Source organism: Rhizomucor pusillus, assembly GCF_041956525.1.
Source record: "Rhizomucor pusillus strain CBS 183.67 unplaced genomic scaffold VTP01scaffold_4, whole genome shotgun sequence".
In the NCBI taxonomy this organism is placed as follows: domain Eukaryota; kingdom Fungi; phylum Mucoromycota; class Mucoromycetes; order Mucorales; family Lichtheimiaceae; genus Rhizomucor; species Rhizomucor pusillus.
In genome coordinates, this window is record NW_027192146.1 from 422,158 (window position 1) to 438,879 (window position 16,722).

Genomic DNA, 16,722 nt, shown 5'->3' on the forward strand with positions numbered 1-16,722 from the left:
TTGTCTTTCTTGCGCTTCTTTCTCACAATGACTTTTCAAAAGACAGAAAGCAACCCATCAGTTGTGCTGTGCGGTATCGAGCAGTTAAAGCTGGTCCGTTAGGCATGATTTTTCGTTTGATAGATGTATCGTAGCTGACATGATCTTGTAATTCTCTCGCAGGAAAATCGACCAATTCCAGAACTTGGTCCCTTGGGTAATCTGCCACTTTAGTCTGCAGTTACTACGATGTCCTTAGATTAACATGAATAAAAATAGATGTGTTGATCAACGTCAAGGCAACCGGAATCTGCGGGTCCGATATGCACTGGTACAAACACAACAGAATTTGCCAAAAGACGCTAAAGGGACCCATGGTGCTGGGTCATGAATCGGCTGGAGTTGTGGTTGCCATCGGAGAGCAGGTGACACGCGTTCAGCCCGGAGACAGAGTAGCAATTGAACCTGGCGTGACATGTCTATCATGCGAAATGTGCAAGGAAGGCGCTTACAACCTTTGTCCAAATGTAAAGTTGTAAGTTATCGATCAAAATGCACGGATAACGATGGCACAGACACTTGACCTTCAGCATACACTAGCTGTGCATCACCTCCCAATGATGGAACTCTGTGTCATTACTACAAGCATCGCCAAGATTGCTGCTTTAAGCTTCCAGACTCTGTGTCATTAGAAGAAGGCGCGTTGGTGGAGCCACTGTCTGTCGGCATCTACAGCGTTGAACGCGGTAATGTCAAGCCCGGCGACCGCGTGTTTGTTTTCGGCGCGGGTCCCGTGGGTCTCCTGTGCGCTGCTGCCGCGAAAGCAGCGGGTGCATGTCACATTGCTGTCGCGGATATCTCACAGTCGCGTCTTGATTTTGCAAAGAACTACTGTACCGACTCCCAAATTCTACTGGAACGTCCCAAACCGGGCGAGCCTAACATTGAATACTCCCGGCGCACCACCGAACAAATCTTGCAGCAGGAAGGTGGTATTCGACCCAACTGTGTCTTTGACTGCACAGGTGCAGAGACGTGTGTGCAAATGACAGTTATGGTAAGAAAAAGGAGAACATGTAGTGGGATACTCCTTGTAATGACGCTGGATATTTATCATTTACTTGAAAATTTAGCTCACCAGGAACGGGGGCTCAGCTGTACTCGTAGGCTTGGGTGCCGCCGTTCAGTCTCTACCTGTGAGTGAAATAGCTATGCGACAAGTTGACATCAAAGGCATCTTCCGCTATTGTAACGTAAGTTGAAGAATTACAAGTTCTAGATTCCTGTATACTCATTTTATCCGCTGCAGACGTAGGCTATTGTTTTGATGCATGCAGCTAGATTTATTGTGACAAACAGCACATGACTGACCACAAACTATAGATACCAACGCGCGATCAATATGCTGGCAAAGGGAATCATCAATGTCAAAACGCTCATCACACACAAGTATCCATTGGAAAAAGCTGTAGATGCCTTTGAACATGCCTTGTCAGGACGCGACGGAGCAATCAAGATTCAGATTGTCAGCTAGTCAGCTAGTTTTTCTTTTATTGTTGCTTTTGATAGAGCAAAACTCAAAAAGTAGCAAACAAAAAAGAGCAATAAATATACGGTTGGGAGCAAGAGTAAAACAACAGCACAAAGTGAGGTGGGAAACGAGTGGTATATATGTACAAAGAATGGACAGGGTGGTAAGAGAAACAACACAAAGATGTAGTACAACAAGAAAAGATTTGTAGCATAGAGTGTCATAAAGTTACAAGCCCTTCATGGTTGAAGATTGTCGTGAATAAAGTCGATAATGTCATGTCATCAAAGGACCGGCAGGGGTGGCATAGATAGGTGTGAAAGGAGTTGGTGATGGGTTGTGCGAGTCGGTTTAGAGAGTAGATTGCAGTTATACATTGACAAAAATGTTGACAACGTGGCCTGATGTTCGACCTTCGAATGCCATTTGGACGTCGTCGTCCGAGTTGATAGTGATAAGATCGCCGTCTTCATCCTGGTATTTCAGGCGGAGCGTCTCGTTTGGATTGAGGTTGGCAATAATACCAAGTTTGCGTTCGACCTTTTCCATCAACTCGGCAAAAGTGACTTCTTGCGCGACTTTGATGGCGTACACACCACTGTCATAGTTGAGCTTGACCTTGAGCTCACCAGGCGACATGGGTACAGCCGAGACGACTCTCTCAATCTGCGATTGCAGAGAGGTAGTCACCATATCAGATAATCGCGGCGTAGATGAAGCATTGCGGACGGCTGGTTCGCGGTGATAAACTGTACGAGAGTTGAAGGGTATCTGGGGTACAGGTGCAGCGGCAGCAGCGGCGGCGGCAGCAGCAGCTTGGGCTGCAGATGCCTTGTGGATATTCGGACTGCTCTGCGATCTCATTCGGGTATGTTGGACGAAGCCCATCTGCGTAGCTGTTGTGGACTGCGACTGGCTGCGTCCCACAGGTGGTGGGAGAGGATATTCTTCTTTCGGCGTCGGTATATCGGTTGCCATGAACTTGTATGCAATGTCACTCGATGTTTCTTGGCGACGACGGGAAGTGCTGCTGCCAGACGATATACGGGACGAGCTGGTAGGCGATGAAGGATGAGAAGGCGGCGGCGACGCAGGTAGCATACCGTGATCGTATGCCGTAGTTGACGTGCTGTGGCTAGGCCGTGGCAGAGGCGACAAATTCATGCCAGGCATAAATGAACGCTGGGCTTTCCAGTTAGCTGCATCGACGCTGTTGTCGCGATGCAACTTGGGACGCCCTGCCAGTGTGTTGAATAACTGAGCCGATATCGAGTTGCTTCGCGAACGCGTTGGCGCGATTTCCTCCTCGTCTTCCTGCCCAAAGTCATCGTCTTCCTCGTCGTCGTCTGCATCGTCAATGAACGAGGCAGAGTCGCTGTGGAGATGAGACGGCATTTGCGAGTTTGTAGGGCTCGGCATAGAGTAAAGATGGGTATTGGGCACGTGAATCTTGTTCTGGGCCTTGACTTTATTCAAGGTTGTCTCCCAAAGTTTGAGTTGTTCCTCGTTTCGAAGTTTCAGCGTGAATACTTCAACATCTGGGTTTCTCCAATCGATAGCGAGTATCCACGAGCCGTTCTGAGAGCGATTGTGAACGCCGATGATGCTGTTGACGAAAATGCGTCCTTTTTCACGCAAACTGTCACGTCGTTTCTTCTTATTGATCGAGATGGTGTTTGATTTGGTGAGTTTGTTCTTGGCGGATGCATCTTTGCAGAGCAAGAGCACTTTATCAAACAGAATGACGCAAAGATCGCGCTCGAAATCGCTGCTGCCTACAATAAGCTTGTCATGCAACAAGAGACTTCCATACGTGTCGATGGATCGACCCTACAGGCTGTCAGCGGGAACCATGTGATGCATATTTACAAGTCATGGGTGATCTTACATTTTCGAGCACAATACGGCGTTTCAGGTCCTCCATGGCCTGGTCGTTCTCGTGTTTCCGCTGAGTCTCATTGACTTTCTCCGCAACACGCTTGATAGCTTCGAGACCTTGTTCCATTTCTGCAAAATGGGGCCATTCCTTATCGGTACTTTTGATCAATTCGTTCATCAGGAGCGGGTATTTGCAGATGCGCTGAACAGGTTTGATAAGCATTGAAGGCAATTCGTAGGTAGGATTCAGGATGTCGGCAAGTTTCTGCAGTTTAGGAGCTTCCTGCACCACCAAGTCCTGGGCGGAGTAATAGTTGGCGCAGTAAGGCTCGTAGACAGCAAACGCCTCTTCCATCTGAACGAATAGCAGGCCGATGCGCTGCTCTTGAGCCGACTTTTCCGCCATGTCCTCGAGTTGTATCAAGAACCGACGCTGGAAATCGACCAGAGTGTTGAGATTGCCAAACAAATAATGGATCGTGTCTGGAGACAAAATTTTTTGATTCTGCAGCTCACGCATATAATTCTGTCGTGACGAAAACAATGTAATTTAGCTGGACGCGGACAGATTACCAAACTTGTTTTTGCTTTGCTTACCTGAAGAATTTCCATATCCTGAACATATTTGCGCTCAGTCTCTAGCAGCTCCATCACAACTTTGCTGCGTGTGTCCTTGGGTGCATTTGGGTCAGAGTTTCGATTGGATGATCGCACGGAAATCATGCCCTTGGTCTCCATCAACTGCAAAATTTTGTTAATGGTGTTGACAACCTAAAAAAGTGAATGATAAAAAAGTGTTGGTCAAACATAATGAGCCAACAAAAACGACACTTGTCCGTGAGCTATTATTAGAGTTTATACCTTGACAAAACCATTGGTATCATCCTGGTAAAGGTCAGTGATGGTGAACACGTCATCCTCTGGAAATTCCAACTGCTTGCGACAAGCGACAATGAAATGGTAGACGCTTGCTTTGCAAGTGTTGACTTGGGTAAGTTTTGGATCGCGCTCGACTTTTAATGGATTATCGGGACACAAGGCGTTGAATAAGATACACAACGGCGAACCTTGTCGACAAATGGACCATAATTTAGAGAGCGGATCACATCCAAAGGTTGGCGTGGTAGGCTCTGATGAGGAGGTAGATGAGGATGGCGACAAGATGGGCGTGGTCGGCGGCACGGGCGGCAACGCTTCCGGATCCAGAAACTCTGTCAAGCCGTCAACGAGAGCGAGTCTGTCAAGTACGGAACGGCACGTGTGATACAGTGACGCGCCTTGAACAGCTGGCTTATTGGTTATGGAAGCCGAAGGTACTGGTGTTTCGATCACGTTGAGAGGGGGTGTAGGGGGCAAAGCACCAAGCGAAGGTGTCCTTCGCTTCAAAGCTAGTGCAGCCATACTTTGTTGAGAAGCAAAAAGGATCTATGCGTTGCCGAAAAATAAAGGGCGCAAAGAAGAAAGACAAGAGTGGGAGAGAGAAAAAGGAAAAGAAACAAAGTGTGAGAGTTAGACTGGTCTCGCTCTCTATCGATCGGTTGTATGTGTGAATGTGTGGGTCCTGAGATGGTTGTCCCGGCCAGCCTTTGTCGTTCGGAAAACCAAAACGAGTACGTTGCAGACGATCACCTTTTTCAGTCAGTTGTCCCTTGCTCCCCCAACTTCATGCTAAACACCCCGCCTTTTCGTCTCCTTGCCGTTCCATTAACAATTCAGATGACAACCAACTGCCGCTGTAAAGTTTTTCTCTGTTTATAGAGTGTTCATGGGGTCATTTTCATGACAACAAACTGCCCTGAAACCGGAGCCATAAAAAGATAAGCGTAGATATTCGCTGTCTAGGAACCCAAATCGATTTGAAGATCCTTTTGCGCTCAATGGCCAAGTTTCTGAATTTGGCTCGCTCTCGGCCCCGAAATTCGCTAAAGTCCGTCCGTTCCGGTCAGGGAACCTTCCTTTCAAGTCGATCTCCGGCCTCCGCACGCAATGTTAAATGACCTGACGCTGAAACGCACTCTTTCCCGAAAGGTTGACTCCCATATGGGAATCGGTATCCTCTGGACCGACTTTTTCCACACTGCACACGCATTTGAAAATCTAGACTGCAAAATGTACTCCAAGACTTTCACAAAGCAAAATCGCTGATGAGCATGGCCAGCTCTAAATCTAGTCATTGCTTTTCCCATCAGTTGTCTCTGCCTTGTTTGTTCTGAAGGACTAGTAGCAGCCTGAGATCGTGTCTTTGAAAGTTCTCTGCCCCCTAGCGCAATTCTGAAATCCATAATGTGTACCGCAAGTGGAAAAATTAAGACAAGAGTGACGGCGAAGGCAACTCAATCGATTTGTATCAAGTTTAGGTTGGAGAACATCATTTCTTTGATAAAATTAGAAAGATAAAAGTACATTCTGTGCGGTAACAGCTCGCTCGATAAGGATTGACTAACAGAGCTAAGTAATATGGTTGCACATTGGCTTTCATGTACATCGACGGCATTGATCGATGCTAAACCATAAAACGCTAATATGTTGACTCGGATTCAGCTAGATTTCGGCTTATCTCTTTGTCGTAAATATTGTCTGAACTGCGGTGAAACGAACAATATTATTAGCATTGCAGCTGTAGAAAGTCCAACGCTTGCTATATGTGAAGAAATGGATCAGCCTTTGCGGTTTCTGCTACAAGAGTCTGAGTTGTGTACTCCAACGGCATGGTCATAAAGGGAACCTCGTCTTTGGTATACCAGAACATATTCAACAGGACCTCTTGTATTTTTAAAACCCAGGCATACTGTAATATCCGGGCTGGATCGTTGAAAATTATTACAAGATCATATAATAGCAGCAACTTAATCCTTACAGTCACCACAAGATTTTTCAGTACTGCTGTGACCATGTTCTCATTTCAAGCTCGATTTGTACCTAGTTCCGAACGTCGCTTAACGCGCAATCGAAAGCTGGTTTATCGTTTCTTGGAAATGATTTCTTTGAACAAATCCTTGCAGTCTCGAACGCGAGCAAGAATAACCTCAAAGTCCAATCTTTTGGAAATTCGAAAGGACTAACGTCTCAAATGTGTGTAGATTATCGAATATGTAAACAGAACCATGAATCCTCCTATTCTTTCCTACCGGATTTACCATAGCTACGTGTGTCTGTCGAATTTCCGGTATGAGACTTTCATTTGTATATGCAAATCGCTGCATCCCGCTACATAATGCATATCACATCTAGTTTCTCATAATAGACAGCATGCTTTTGATCGCCTCATGTACAGTCGTACAGGCGTTAACAAACTCGAACAGGGTGCTATCAATACGTGATACTAGTTCCTTCCTTCTCCTGTTCTATTTTACAGCTGATGGACATCATCGCTCATTTTTGGACAGATAACAACTTTTCGTGGCCCACATTGGACGGAGCTTCCATATTAGTTCGCTTGAGTAGGAATTGCATTCTGCTTGTATTATATAATTCCAATGTCCTACACAAAAACCGTATAGTCCATTAGGGTATAAAGGTTTAATATCAGAGTGAGCGTTCACTCATCGACAGTATATTCGTTTGGTACAGTACCGGGCAGAGTCCCGACTGCAAACTGCATGATCTGAACAGAAGTATCGAACGAATTCGTTGATGCGTCATTTTTCAAATAATTACACTCCTTAGATTATCGCGTCCTGAGGCTTTCTATCCAATCTCTTTTGCCGGGCTTCGTTTATAGCATGTATTCGCCGCTGACTTTTATAACGCCGCGTGAACCATTTCGCCTCTTCGTGTTTCATCTCCGGCTTGCATGATGCGGCTATCTGTTTTGCGCTGCAGATTACGAATGGCTGAAGTTTTGACAGAGTTTTTGGACTCTTTTTTCTCTTTCGCTTTTCTGGAAATCAAGTCTTTGTGATGTGCTTCTCTTTTTGGAGCCAAGTGTAATCTCAATAGGATGCGAATAACGTATTCGGCCGATCTTGAAAGCAACTTGTTGTCCGCCCACATGTTTTCCAAATTTTTGCAGTATTTTTTGAATGGTTTGGTTGATTGTTTGGGACATTTCAGCCGGTGCAGGTGGTAAATAGTAAAAGCTTTCGATAAAAAAAAATCGGCGTCAATACTGCCAAGAGCTCTTTGCTGCGCAGTTGTAACCATATTTCCAAGGTATATACTGTGTAATTTTTCGATATGCTGCTGTTCAAATAGGACCGTTTCTGCATCTGTAGCAATTTGCGTATTAAAAGTGACGAATTGGTCCCGGAAAAGCATTGACGTGTTTCGAATGGCGTTTCGCGGGAGGATTTCCGCAATATCGAATTGACTGCCGCCTTTTGCTGCGAAATGCATCATTGCGGCGCGTATCACAGCGGCAAGGTTTGCAATGTCATCCGATATCAACTCTTGAGTTGACATTAGTGTTTCTTTGAATACCTCAACGTGATCCTCTGGTAAGTCAGATCGTAGTATTTCCAGCACGTTTGCAATGCGATAGTCAACGAAAACATCCCCGCTATCACGCAAAGGGTTGTCGTTATCATCATCTTCTACATTGTTGATGCTTCCCCAGGAAATTTGCACTTGCTCGCTGATACTGTCAAAGTTGGAAGCTACATAGGTTCTCCACTTTTCGAGCGGGCCAGGTGATTCGTTAGCCAGCTTACTCCTTGATGTGCCATAAGGTGTGCCATTGAGCTTGTCGGTTTCCTCCCAAATGCCTGCAGGGACTTGCTTCAACGCCAGAAACTTGTTCTTTTCAATCATCTTCTTCTCGAACTTGCTTATAGCTTTGCGTTTTTTTCCTTTCGTCTTCTGGCTCCACCTTTTCAGATTTGATCTTTCGGATAGAACCACGTATTATTTTGTAGAACACCTCCTCGAGATTATTGATGATTTCGTCTTTGCTTATTTCGATAGGCTTTTCGACCTTTCTCTTGTTACGTAGGGTCTCTGCAGGATCGCGTAGTTTCGGAAGAGGGATGACGCTCATAGTGGGTGCTTGCGTTGTTTGATGTCTCTTCTTCTTCATCGATCTAAAAGGAGTAGGGAGTGAAAGAGAAACCGCTTACGTATGAAACAAAACAGGAAAAAAATTATACGACGTCCATGCAGCGCTTTGCTGAAGGAAGACGAATCTAACGGATGACAGCTTTTCGCGTACACCAGTATACATCCAGTTTTGCAAAACAAATCCTGGCTCAATGTCGAAGATTCAAGCTTAAGCGCAAGCAAGCCTGAATATTGAATTTTGGCAAGAACTGCGTACATGGAAGGTTTCGATTTATGGCAAACATATAGATATGCACAACAGTAATGGAAGGAAATACATTGGATGCATCTTCAAATGCAAAACTCTTTGTCTACAGCGTTGCAAGAGCAAGTTATCATTCACTGTATACAACATCCTGTCATCCTGCTCACCGTTTCAGACAGTTAACATCTCTGAATAATGCGAGACTGTAACGTTATCTCTAGCAATTACCTCTGCAAGACCGATACAGTTGACGTAATTGATAATCTACTCTTGTTGGATGCTGATACAGAAAACGCATGGTGTATGGAAGCTGTATAGAGGTCGTGTACAAACGATAGTGATCAAAATTGTTGTCAAAGAGATAAAGAGTAATTTGGGTAATATTTGTAGCAATAAGATATTAATGTATGTATACCGCATGTAATAAATGTACGTGTGCGCAGTTAAGACTGATATGTATAGCCAGATTGAGAAATATTGTGATATCGAGCTTGGGGGCAAATGGCTTGAGCGAACAAAAATATACGGTCTGCAAGGAAAGTAAGACATACAGCAGTTGCGGCTCCCTTCGCCCTTTGCTTAAGCGAGATAGATCTGAGAATCAATACAACTCTCCTGCAAGCATACGTCCCAGAGAAATTGTTAGTTATGTTAACAGCAAGTTATCCTTTTCGAACATAGCTCTTGACTTGTTAACACTTATCGTTAAATAAAGTTCGGCATCTATCCTCTCTCCATGAAACAGCAATAATAGCAGCTATACGAAAACAGAAAAGATAAGTAACGTCGCTCCCAAGTATACTACAACTTAAAGGTATTCGATAAATGAGAATTGTTTTCAGTAAAAGATTTGTGGAATGTATTCTGTGTAATAGCTAGAGGTATATTAATGCGCTTCGTGTAATAACATCAAGTATCTGTGACTCTAAATGCTCAATCGATGTGCATGTGTTCCAAGTATCTGGGAATACACTTTTTTCAAAAAATAATGTCGCTGCAATTGACGTTTTTGTGTATAAATGTATTATAAAATTTCACAAATTGCGACATTACTTTTGGGAAAAAGTGTATTTCCGGTGAATTCGAAGCACTCGCATATTTTCGGTGTAGATGAATCTTCTAGTAATATCCATAATCTCCCTCTGTTCTCTCTCGTTTCGCCCTCATAAACCTCCATTCTCTGGTGGTCTTGCATCCGCTTCGCTACTGCAAGCAAAGCACCGCAAAGGCACTGGGGATTTCTGGTATACAAACCATATATACTTTCCATTACTCATTCTGATATAGTATACAATGTTTCCACCCATAGGAGGCTTTCCCTCCAAAGAGTTTGTTTTGATAACTCTACCACTTGTCTACCTACCGGCTCGTTATCGGCTAGATCCCGATATAATACGTAGACAACGCTGAATATGCAAAAAATTTCAAAGTCGAATTCCTCAGATTGGTGTCTGTTCTGTCTGCCAAGCTCCAAACGTGAACATTAATTTTGTAGCCCATAGCCTGTTATATATCTTCCATCCAACGCATGTGCAAGGTGTATAAATTAATTAACTATAGTTTTCCATCAAAAAACCGGCCCTCCACCCACTCCTCAGAGCGCTACAGCCTCCAGAAAAGAAGTGCTTCCACAGCGAACCTTTTGAAAAAAGAGCCAATAACAGCAGGAGAACCATTTTTATAAGACTAGCCAGATCAGTGTTTTACGGCTCAAAGAGGAAAGAGGGAACCGACAAAAGTCAGGTCAAAAGTTCCTTTTTTAACAAGCGCTTTCACGCTTCGCTTCACTCGCTGCGCTTGTAAGGAGAGAGATTTGTATTTACGGGTAGACGCAAAATTTACGCTTGGAGAATATCTCACCCATTTGCACAAACAGCTAGAGCTTTCTCATTTACGATGGCTTTGAGTATGCAACCGAAGCCCAGTTAGAACCGCTAGGGCCGACATCCCTGCCAGACAGCAGAGTGGCGCTTGCAAGAAGAAAAATCGGACAGGGGTCCGGACTGCATCATCTCGAATAACAAAACATTCGCCTTGAATCGTTTTTACGCTGTAATCACGGCGGCTTGCCATTATTTCTCGCACTAGGAGCATTGATGATGCCGACACTACAAACCACTTTACGAGTTGGTTGCATGTCTGTTCGAATCCAAAATAAAATGCTAGTCCTGCCCAAAAGATCGTTCGAATCGGCCGAAACGGTCTCCGAGTGTCACGCGCCAGAGAATTTTGCAAAGCCTTGCAATCCTTGGAAATGTGTATTATGGGTATCTCGTTCCTTATTGAGCGTTCCACTAGGTGTAGGTTGGTAATGTCCAGTGCGATCAACGGCACATTGGGTTGCTTGCGCATGAGCCTCACTAGGCATCTTTGGCTGCAGTGATTCCCAACGAGTTGGACAATGCGCGAAATGTCTAGCAGAGGGACGTATTGAGTCGGTGCTGCAATCTGCCGGATGTATGTAAAAGCTACCATCACTGTTTAGGCTATCGATGCCAGAAGTGGTTACAAAGGAGTTTGGTATATGCATATGACTCGAGTGATGGAAAGAAAACTTGGTGGAAGCATATGTTTAACCAGTTTTTTTCTCCCAAATGCCGGTGGGGTTCCGTGCGTCCTGTCGTGTAACTATGAAACGCATTCAAAAGCTTTGATCGTAGCCTTTTCCGAATATTTGCACAATGCTTAAGAGATGGACTCAGTGCTACTGTAATGTATTCTTCGTCGATTCAAACTGACTGGCCAGAAGCGCGCAAATCACTGTAAATGGTCAAGATCAATCACGAGATATACTCGATTCTATCACTGTCATCAATTTCAGCACGTGATTGCAAAGCGATGAACAGAGTCCTCTTGTCTCAGGATCTATTTACGGGAAAAACCGCAGTGCTCTCCTAAAAAGAGCAGTGCTGGTTGATACTTGATAAACGTCCAGGTTCCATATACAGTAAGTACTGTTAAGGAGATCGGAACATGACAACTGCTTGGATCCTATCTTTGATACTTTTTCTAAAAAACCAGTAGTGCAAGTAATTATTATCAATATCAGATCAAAGTCTAGTAGCGTGGATCCCGCGCTCTGTTTATATGCGCATTACAGATGACATTGTTAAATACATATTCTTACCCTACAAAGTGTGTGCATATGCACATCTCCCAAAAATCTTGCCCGTGATACCTTCCATGCCATGCTTCACGCGAATTTCTGATCTGGAGATCTTTGTGTTACAATACCGACTTGGAATTCACATACTCGAGAACAGACGAAACGCTAATGTATGAGCAGCCGGGCAGCTCGTTGACAATACTGTGTTGATGCACGGACCCTGGAATGGTTGCTTAAAAAGGGGATTGAAGGAAGAAAAAGACACAACACGATTCAGAACTCACGATATTCGATCGTCGTCGAACCCCCGACACCACCATATATGGTTTCCGCATAAGCTTCTTTTTTCAAGAGTACTGTTTCCTCGCAAAGTATATTCACACTGGCTCAACCACGTTCTCTTTCCGTGTTAAATGACGAGTAAGCTGTGGAATGCGATGGGTACTTTTGACATTGATAACAAATCAAACTGTCAGTGGAAGACGGGAATGACAGACGACGACGACCCGTGCATCATCTCCCATACAAAACAATGCTTCAAGAACTGCTCTGGGGTATGTGCTGCTATACTGCGTTCCGGGAAGCGAGCACAGAGCACAGTTTACTAAAGCTGCAAAAGCGAATAAAACCGTTATTGCGGCCTCGTCAGCAGCCATTATTGGAGTGGCGGCGGGTTATCCATTTGATTCAGTAAAAACGAGGATGCAGACCGAACCATACAAATCAATTGCAGCGTGCGTTCGACATACGTATCAGGAGGAAGGTGTACGGGGCTTCTTTCGTGGAATGCTGCCGCCAATCGTAACTGTCAGTATCATCAAGTCTATTTCGTTTTCCGTGTATGAAGAGTCCAAGTCGTTTTGCAAAGCACGGTTCGAGTATGTGCGACGGCAGCAATTGGGTTCAGTGATGACGTTATCGACAACTGCAGGCGCAGTTAGCGGAGCGTTTATCGCTGCATTTAGTTGTCCTGTAAGTAAAATAGGAAGATTGCGGGAAGAGTAGCTCGCTTGCATCAAGAGAAGAAAAGGTGAATTTACTGATCAAATCGCCTCCAGTTTGAATTGGTAAAGATCCACAAACAGCTTGAAGTTTTGCTGCTGCAGGCCAGCAGTATCACCGCAGGTGTGACAGTTGTCAGGGCCATGCCTGAGCGCGATCGTGTCAATCGAACGGTGGGCGCTGGGCTGCCTCTTTCTGCAACCGTCAGGGTATCAAACAACAGCTGCAATAGCTGCAATAACAATAATAACAACAATAGCGGCAACAGTAAAAACAATGGCCTGTGCAAAAAGATGAATGGACGCTACGCGAGCACTTGTGTGCAGCCAACGTCCAGTTGGCATTCTGCAAAGGAAATTATCCGCGCCAAAGGGATCCTCGGTCTATGGAGTGGATTTGGGCTGCATTTATGTAAGTGAGAATCCAATCAAAGACGCGGCCTCAAGATTAATCCAGAGTTCTGCTGAGAATTTAGTGCGAGATACTGTGGGCACGGGCGTCTATTTTGGGGGGTACGAAACAACAAAGTTCTTGTTGACAAGCGAGGAACGGCCCGCTGGACCCATGACCCAATTTCTTGCAGGCGGTATCTGCGGCATCCTTTGCTGGTTAGCCGTGTTCCCGATCGATCTAGTGAAATCGCTTTTGCAAAAGGATGTCCTTGCACCCTGTCCGCGCTATCCGGATGCAGCTACATGTATCCATGATATTTACAAGACCAGAGGATTCACTGGATTTTATCGCGGTGTGACGGTGACTCTGATGCGTGCATTCCCGTAAGCTTTGTGGGATAGCAACATAATTACAAACTCACCTGCCTTTTTTTAACACAGTATGCATTCGCTCAACTTTTTGGTATACGAGCAAACGCTGGTGCTCGTTCGATATCTTTCAAACCATACCCAAGAACCCGTGTCCTTGTAAATAGACAATTCTACCAATGTGTTTATCTATCGTAACGTTCAATTTGCGTTTGTTGTTTTCTTTACCTTGGATGAACGAAAATCTTAAAAAAAGTATAAAATAGTAAATAAAGCGAATGCCTCCTTGATGGAGTTAGATCTCCTTTCTTTGAAACGGGATATATGAACTGGTTTGAGGTGACGATGATCTGAATGGAAAAGGATGATGCGATCGTTACTTTGCGTATACATATATATATACGTTATTGTGCGGTGACATGTAGAGTTTGCTACAAACGGTTGTATTTGCAAGTGAATTTTCTACCAATCTTCGACCGGAAAAAAAATATGTGGGAGACTATATATTCTCAGTTAAGACTTCTCTTTTTCCTTTTATTCCTTTTCTCAGAAACAACTTGAAATGGCGTTTATCAAGCAGAGCGTTCTACTCTGCTTGCTTGGTCTGAATGCATTGATGCAAGCTCAAGAATACGGGACACTCCGTCCTGAAGAATACGATCGGCCTGGAGCCATTGACCCTGATATCAAGGAAATGGTTTCACGCATGACATTGCCTGAGAAAATTGGTCAAATGACACAATTGGATCAAGCCATGGTGCTGCAGCCTGACGGTACTCTGAACAAGACTGCAGTTGAGTACTATGCGCAGAAATACTATGTCGGATCCTATCTCAACCAACTGGCCCGGTAAGTTGGGGTTCGGATTATGCAAGTCAAACGTTCTTACTTGAAGATTAGCGATGGCCGCAACCTTGATCACAAGGAGTACGCGGACAGGATCGAAGAGATACAGCAGATAACAATGGCTGCAAACTCTACATTTAAAATACCAATTATTTACGGGTACGTGTCTCAAGCGAAGATAACATTTTCCGCGCTAATACTCTCTCTTTTGTATCAGGTTGGATCACATTCACGGTGCGCATTATGTAGCAAAGTGTAAGGTTCCTTTTTACTTTTTTTCTTGACCTCTTTGAATACTTAGACTGGAGAACAGCTACCTTGTTCCCGCAGGGTATCAACATTGCTGCAACATTTAATCCCAAGCTGGCATACGAAGCAGCTTCCATTACAGCCAGAGACACTCGTGCGGCGAATGTACACTGGTAGGCAAAGGAAAAGAAGGCCAGGGTATCCTTTTTTGACGGATTCGAAATGTGTTTAGGACTTTTGCTCCCGTGCTCGATATTCCCGTTACAAAGCAATGGGCGCGTGTGTACGAGAACTTTGGAGAAGATCCTTACCTTTCCAGTGTCATGGGAGTCGCTGCCATTCGAGGCTACCAGGGCAAGTACAAGTCAGACAGAACCAAAGTGGCTGCCTCGATGAAGCACTTTATTGCTTACGGTGCACCGTACAGCGGTCAGGACCGTGACACAACGGTAGCCTCCGACCGCATGATTTACGATACTTTTGTGCCTGGTTTCAAGGCTGCAATTGATGCTGGTGTGGCGACAGCTATGGAAAGCTACATTGATGTCAATGGTGAACCTGTAGTTGCATCCCACAAGTATCTGCAGCAGCTCTTGCGCGAGCAGCTGGGATTCCAAGGCATGCTTGTGACGGATTGGGCTGAAATTGAGAATTTGTACACTACACACAAGGTCGCTGCCACTCACAAGGATGCAGTCCGGCTATCTATCAGCGACACGAGTGTAGACATGTCCATGGTACCAAGTGACGTTATTTTTGCCGACTCGTTGCACGACCTTGTCAAGGAGGGCACCATTCCAGAGTCTCGCGTCAATGAGTCGACTGAGCGTCTGTTGCAGCTTAAAAAAGATCTTGGTTTGCTAGAGCCCGATGGCTGGAAAGCAAACCGTGCCCTGCAAGAAATGGTCGGACGGCCCGAGGATGTGGAGGTTTCTAGACAAGCGGCACGCGAGTCACTTGTGCTACTCAAGAATGACAATGGTGTGCTACCATTTAATGAGTCTGTGCGCCGCATCCTTATTGTTGGGCCGACTGCTAATGACCTTAGTCACCTGGCTGGCGGCTGGACTATAAACTGGCAAGGGTGAGTTGCAGGCAGCTCGTGGAGCGAGTGAGAAGGAGAGAGAGAGTGAAAGATAAAAGGGAAGCAAACAGCGAGAAAAGACAATAACTCATTTATTGAATATTTAGAGCTACCGAAGATCGATGGCAAGGCCGCATCAGCGACGACCAATTTTATGCAAACGGTGTGACCATTGCTAACGGACTTCGTTCGGCTGCCCCTCAGGGCACACAGATTGACTACATTGAAGGATTTGACGTCTATGGCAATGACACGGGCCTGGACAAGGTGTTGCAAGCTGCAAACAATTACGATGTCATTGTGGCGGCTGTCGGCGAACACGTGTACGCGGAAGCACCGGGTGATATCCACGATATTAGACTTGCACAGGGCCAGATTGACGGTGTCAAGGCCTTGGCAGCGACAAACAAACCTGTCGTGACAGTGCTTGTCGAGGGCAGACCGCGCGTGCTAGATAGTATCCCTGATCACTCACAAGCTATCCTTCACGCGCTTTTGCCTGGACCTTGGGGTGGTCAAGCTATCGGCGAAGTGCTTTTTGGTCTCGTTAATCCCTCTGGCAAGCTGCCATACACATATCCAAAGAATGCAGGTGACATGGCACTCAATTATTGGCGTCAAGCCAACGATGTCTGGGACCCTCTCTACGAGTTTGGCCACGGCTTGAGCTATTCGCAATTCAACTATAGCCAACTGACAGCAGACGACAAGACTATCTCTAGCGACAAGCCAGTTACCGTATCTGTCCAAGTAACAAACAATGGTCCCATGGACGGCATGGAAAGCGTCTTGATGTTTATCCAGCAGCCTGTCCGACGAGTGACACCGCCTGCCAAGCTGCTAAAGGGGTTCAAAAAGCTCCAGCTTGCAAATGGAGAGACGGCCACAGTCAACTTCGAAGTTAGCGCAGACGCGTTCAAATATACTGGTTTGGATGGCGTCCCTGGTGGCTCCCTGGATGCAGGCCCAGTCAAGGTGATGATTGGCGACCAGGAAATTGACCTTGATTTGCAACCGTGAGATAATGCATACTCTTTGACATTAAAG

At 45.3% G+C, this 16,722-nt stretch overlaps 7 protein-coding genes across 7 annotated transcripts; 5 read left to right on the top strand and 2 right to left on the bottom strand.

Moving 5' to 3' along the window:
- Positions 1–27: 27 nt before the first annotated feature.
- Positions 28–1,294, top strand: VTP01DRAFT_7470 (uncharacterized protein; the record flags this gene model as incomplete). Its single annotated transcript, XM_069386486.1, has 6 exons — positions 28–93; positions 163–196; positions 259–514; positions 580–1,036; positions 1,113–1,232; positions 1,289–1,294. 6 exons carry the CDS (start codon positions 28–30, stop codon positions 1,292–1,294), a joined length of 939 nt encoding a protein of 312 aa, XP_069241936.1.
- An 87-nt stretch (positions 1,295–1,381) lies between these two features.
- VTP01DRAFT_7471 (uncharacterized protein) lies at positions 1,382–1,824 on the top strand (the record flags this gene model as incomplete). The annotated part of the gene is made up of 3 exons (XM_069386487.1): positions 1,382–1,504; positions 1,568–1,625; positions 1,694–1,824. The coding sequence occupies 3 exons, from the start codon at positions 1,382–1,384 to the stop codon at positions 1,822–1,824; spliced, it is 312 nt and encodes a 103-aa protein (XP_069241937.1).
- Positions 1,825–1,879: 55 nt separating this feature from the next.
- On the bottom strand, positions 1,880–4,789 carry VTP01DRAFT_7472 (uncharacterized protein; the record flags this gene model as incomplete). Its single annotated transcript, XM_069386488.1, has 4 exons — positions 1,880–3,340; positions 3,399–3,914; positions 3,986–4,159; positions 4,250–4,789. 4 exons carry the CDS (start codon positions 4,787–4,789, stop codon positions 1,880–1,882), a joined length of 2,691 nt encoding a protein of 896 aa, XP_069241938.1.
- A 1,122-nt stretch (positions 4,790–5,911) lies between these two features.
- On the top strand, positions 5,912–6,708 carry VTP01DRAFT_7473 (uncharacterized protein; the record flags this gene model as incomplete). Its single annotated transcript, XM_069386489.1, has 4 exons — positions 5,912–6,094; positions 6,312–6,419; positions 6,469–6,554; positions 6,633–6,708. 4 exons carry the CDS (start codon positions 5,912–5,914, stop codon positions 6,706–6,708), a joined length of 453 nt encoding a protein of 150 aa, XP_069241939.1.
- Positions 6,709–7,129: 421 nt separating this feature from the next.
- Positions 7,130–8,137, bottom strand: VTP01DRAFT_7474 (uncharacterized protein; the record flags this gene model as incomplete). Its single annotated transcript, XM_069386490.1, has 1 exon — positions 7,130–8,137. One exon carries the CDS (start codon positions 8,135–8,137, stop codon positions 7,130–7,132), a length of 1,008 nt encoding a protein of 335 aa, XP_069241940.1.
- Positions 8,138–12,265: 4,128 nt separating this feature from the next.
- On the top strand, positions 12,266–13,659 carry VTP01DRAFT_7475 (uncharacterized protein; the record flags this gene model as incomplete). The annotated part of the gene is made up of 5 exons (XM_069386491.1): positions 12,266–12,287; positions 12,353–12,705; positions 12,792–13,146; positions 13,211–13,511; positions 13,569–13,659. 5 exons carry the CDS (start codon positions 12,266–12,268, stop codon positions 13,657–13,659), a joined length of 1,122 nt encoding a protein of 373 aa, XP_069241941.1.
- A 399-nt stretch (positions 13,660–14,058) lies between these two features.
- VTP01DRAFT_7476 (uncharacterized protein) lies at positions 14,059–16,695 on the top strand (the record flags this gene model as incomplete). The annotated part of the gene is made up of 6 exons (XM_069386492.1): positions 14,059–14,345; positions 14,397–14,501; positions 14,560–14,597; positions 14,644–14,764; positions 14,824–15,675; positions 15,783–16,695. 6 exons carry the CDS (start codon positions 14,059–14,061, stop codon positions 16,693–16,695), a joined length of 2,316 nt encoding a protein of 771 aa, XP_069241942.1.
- Positions 16,696–16,722: the final 27 nt, after the last annotated feature.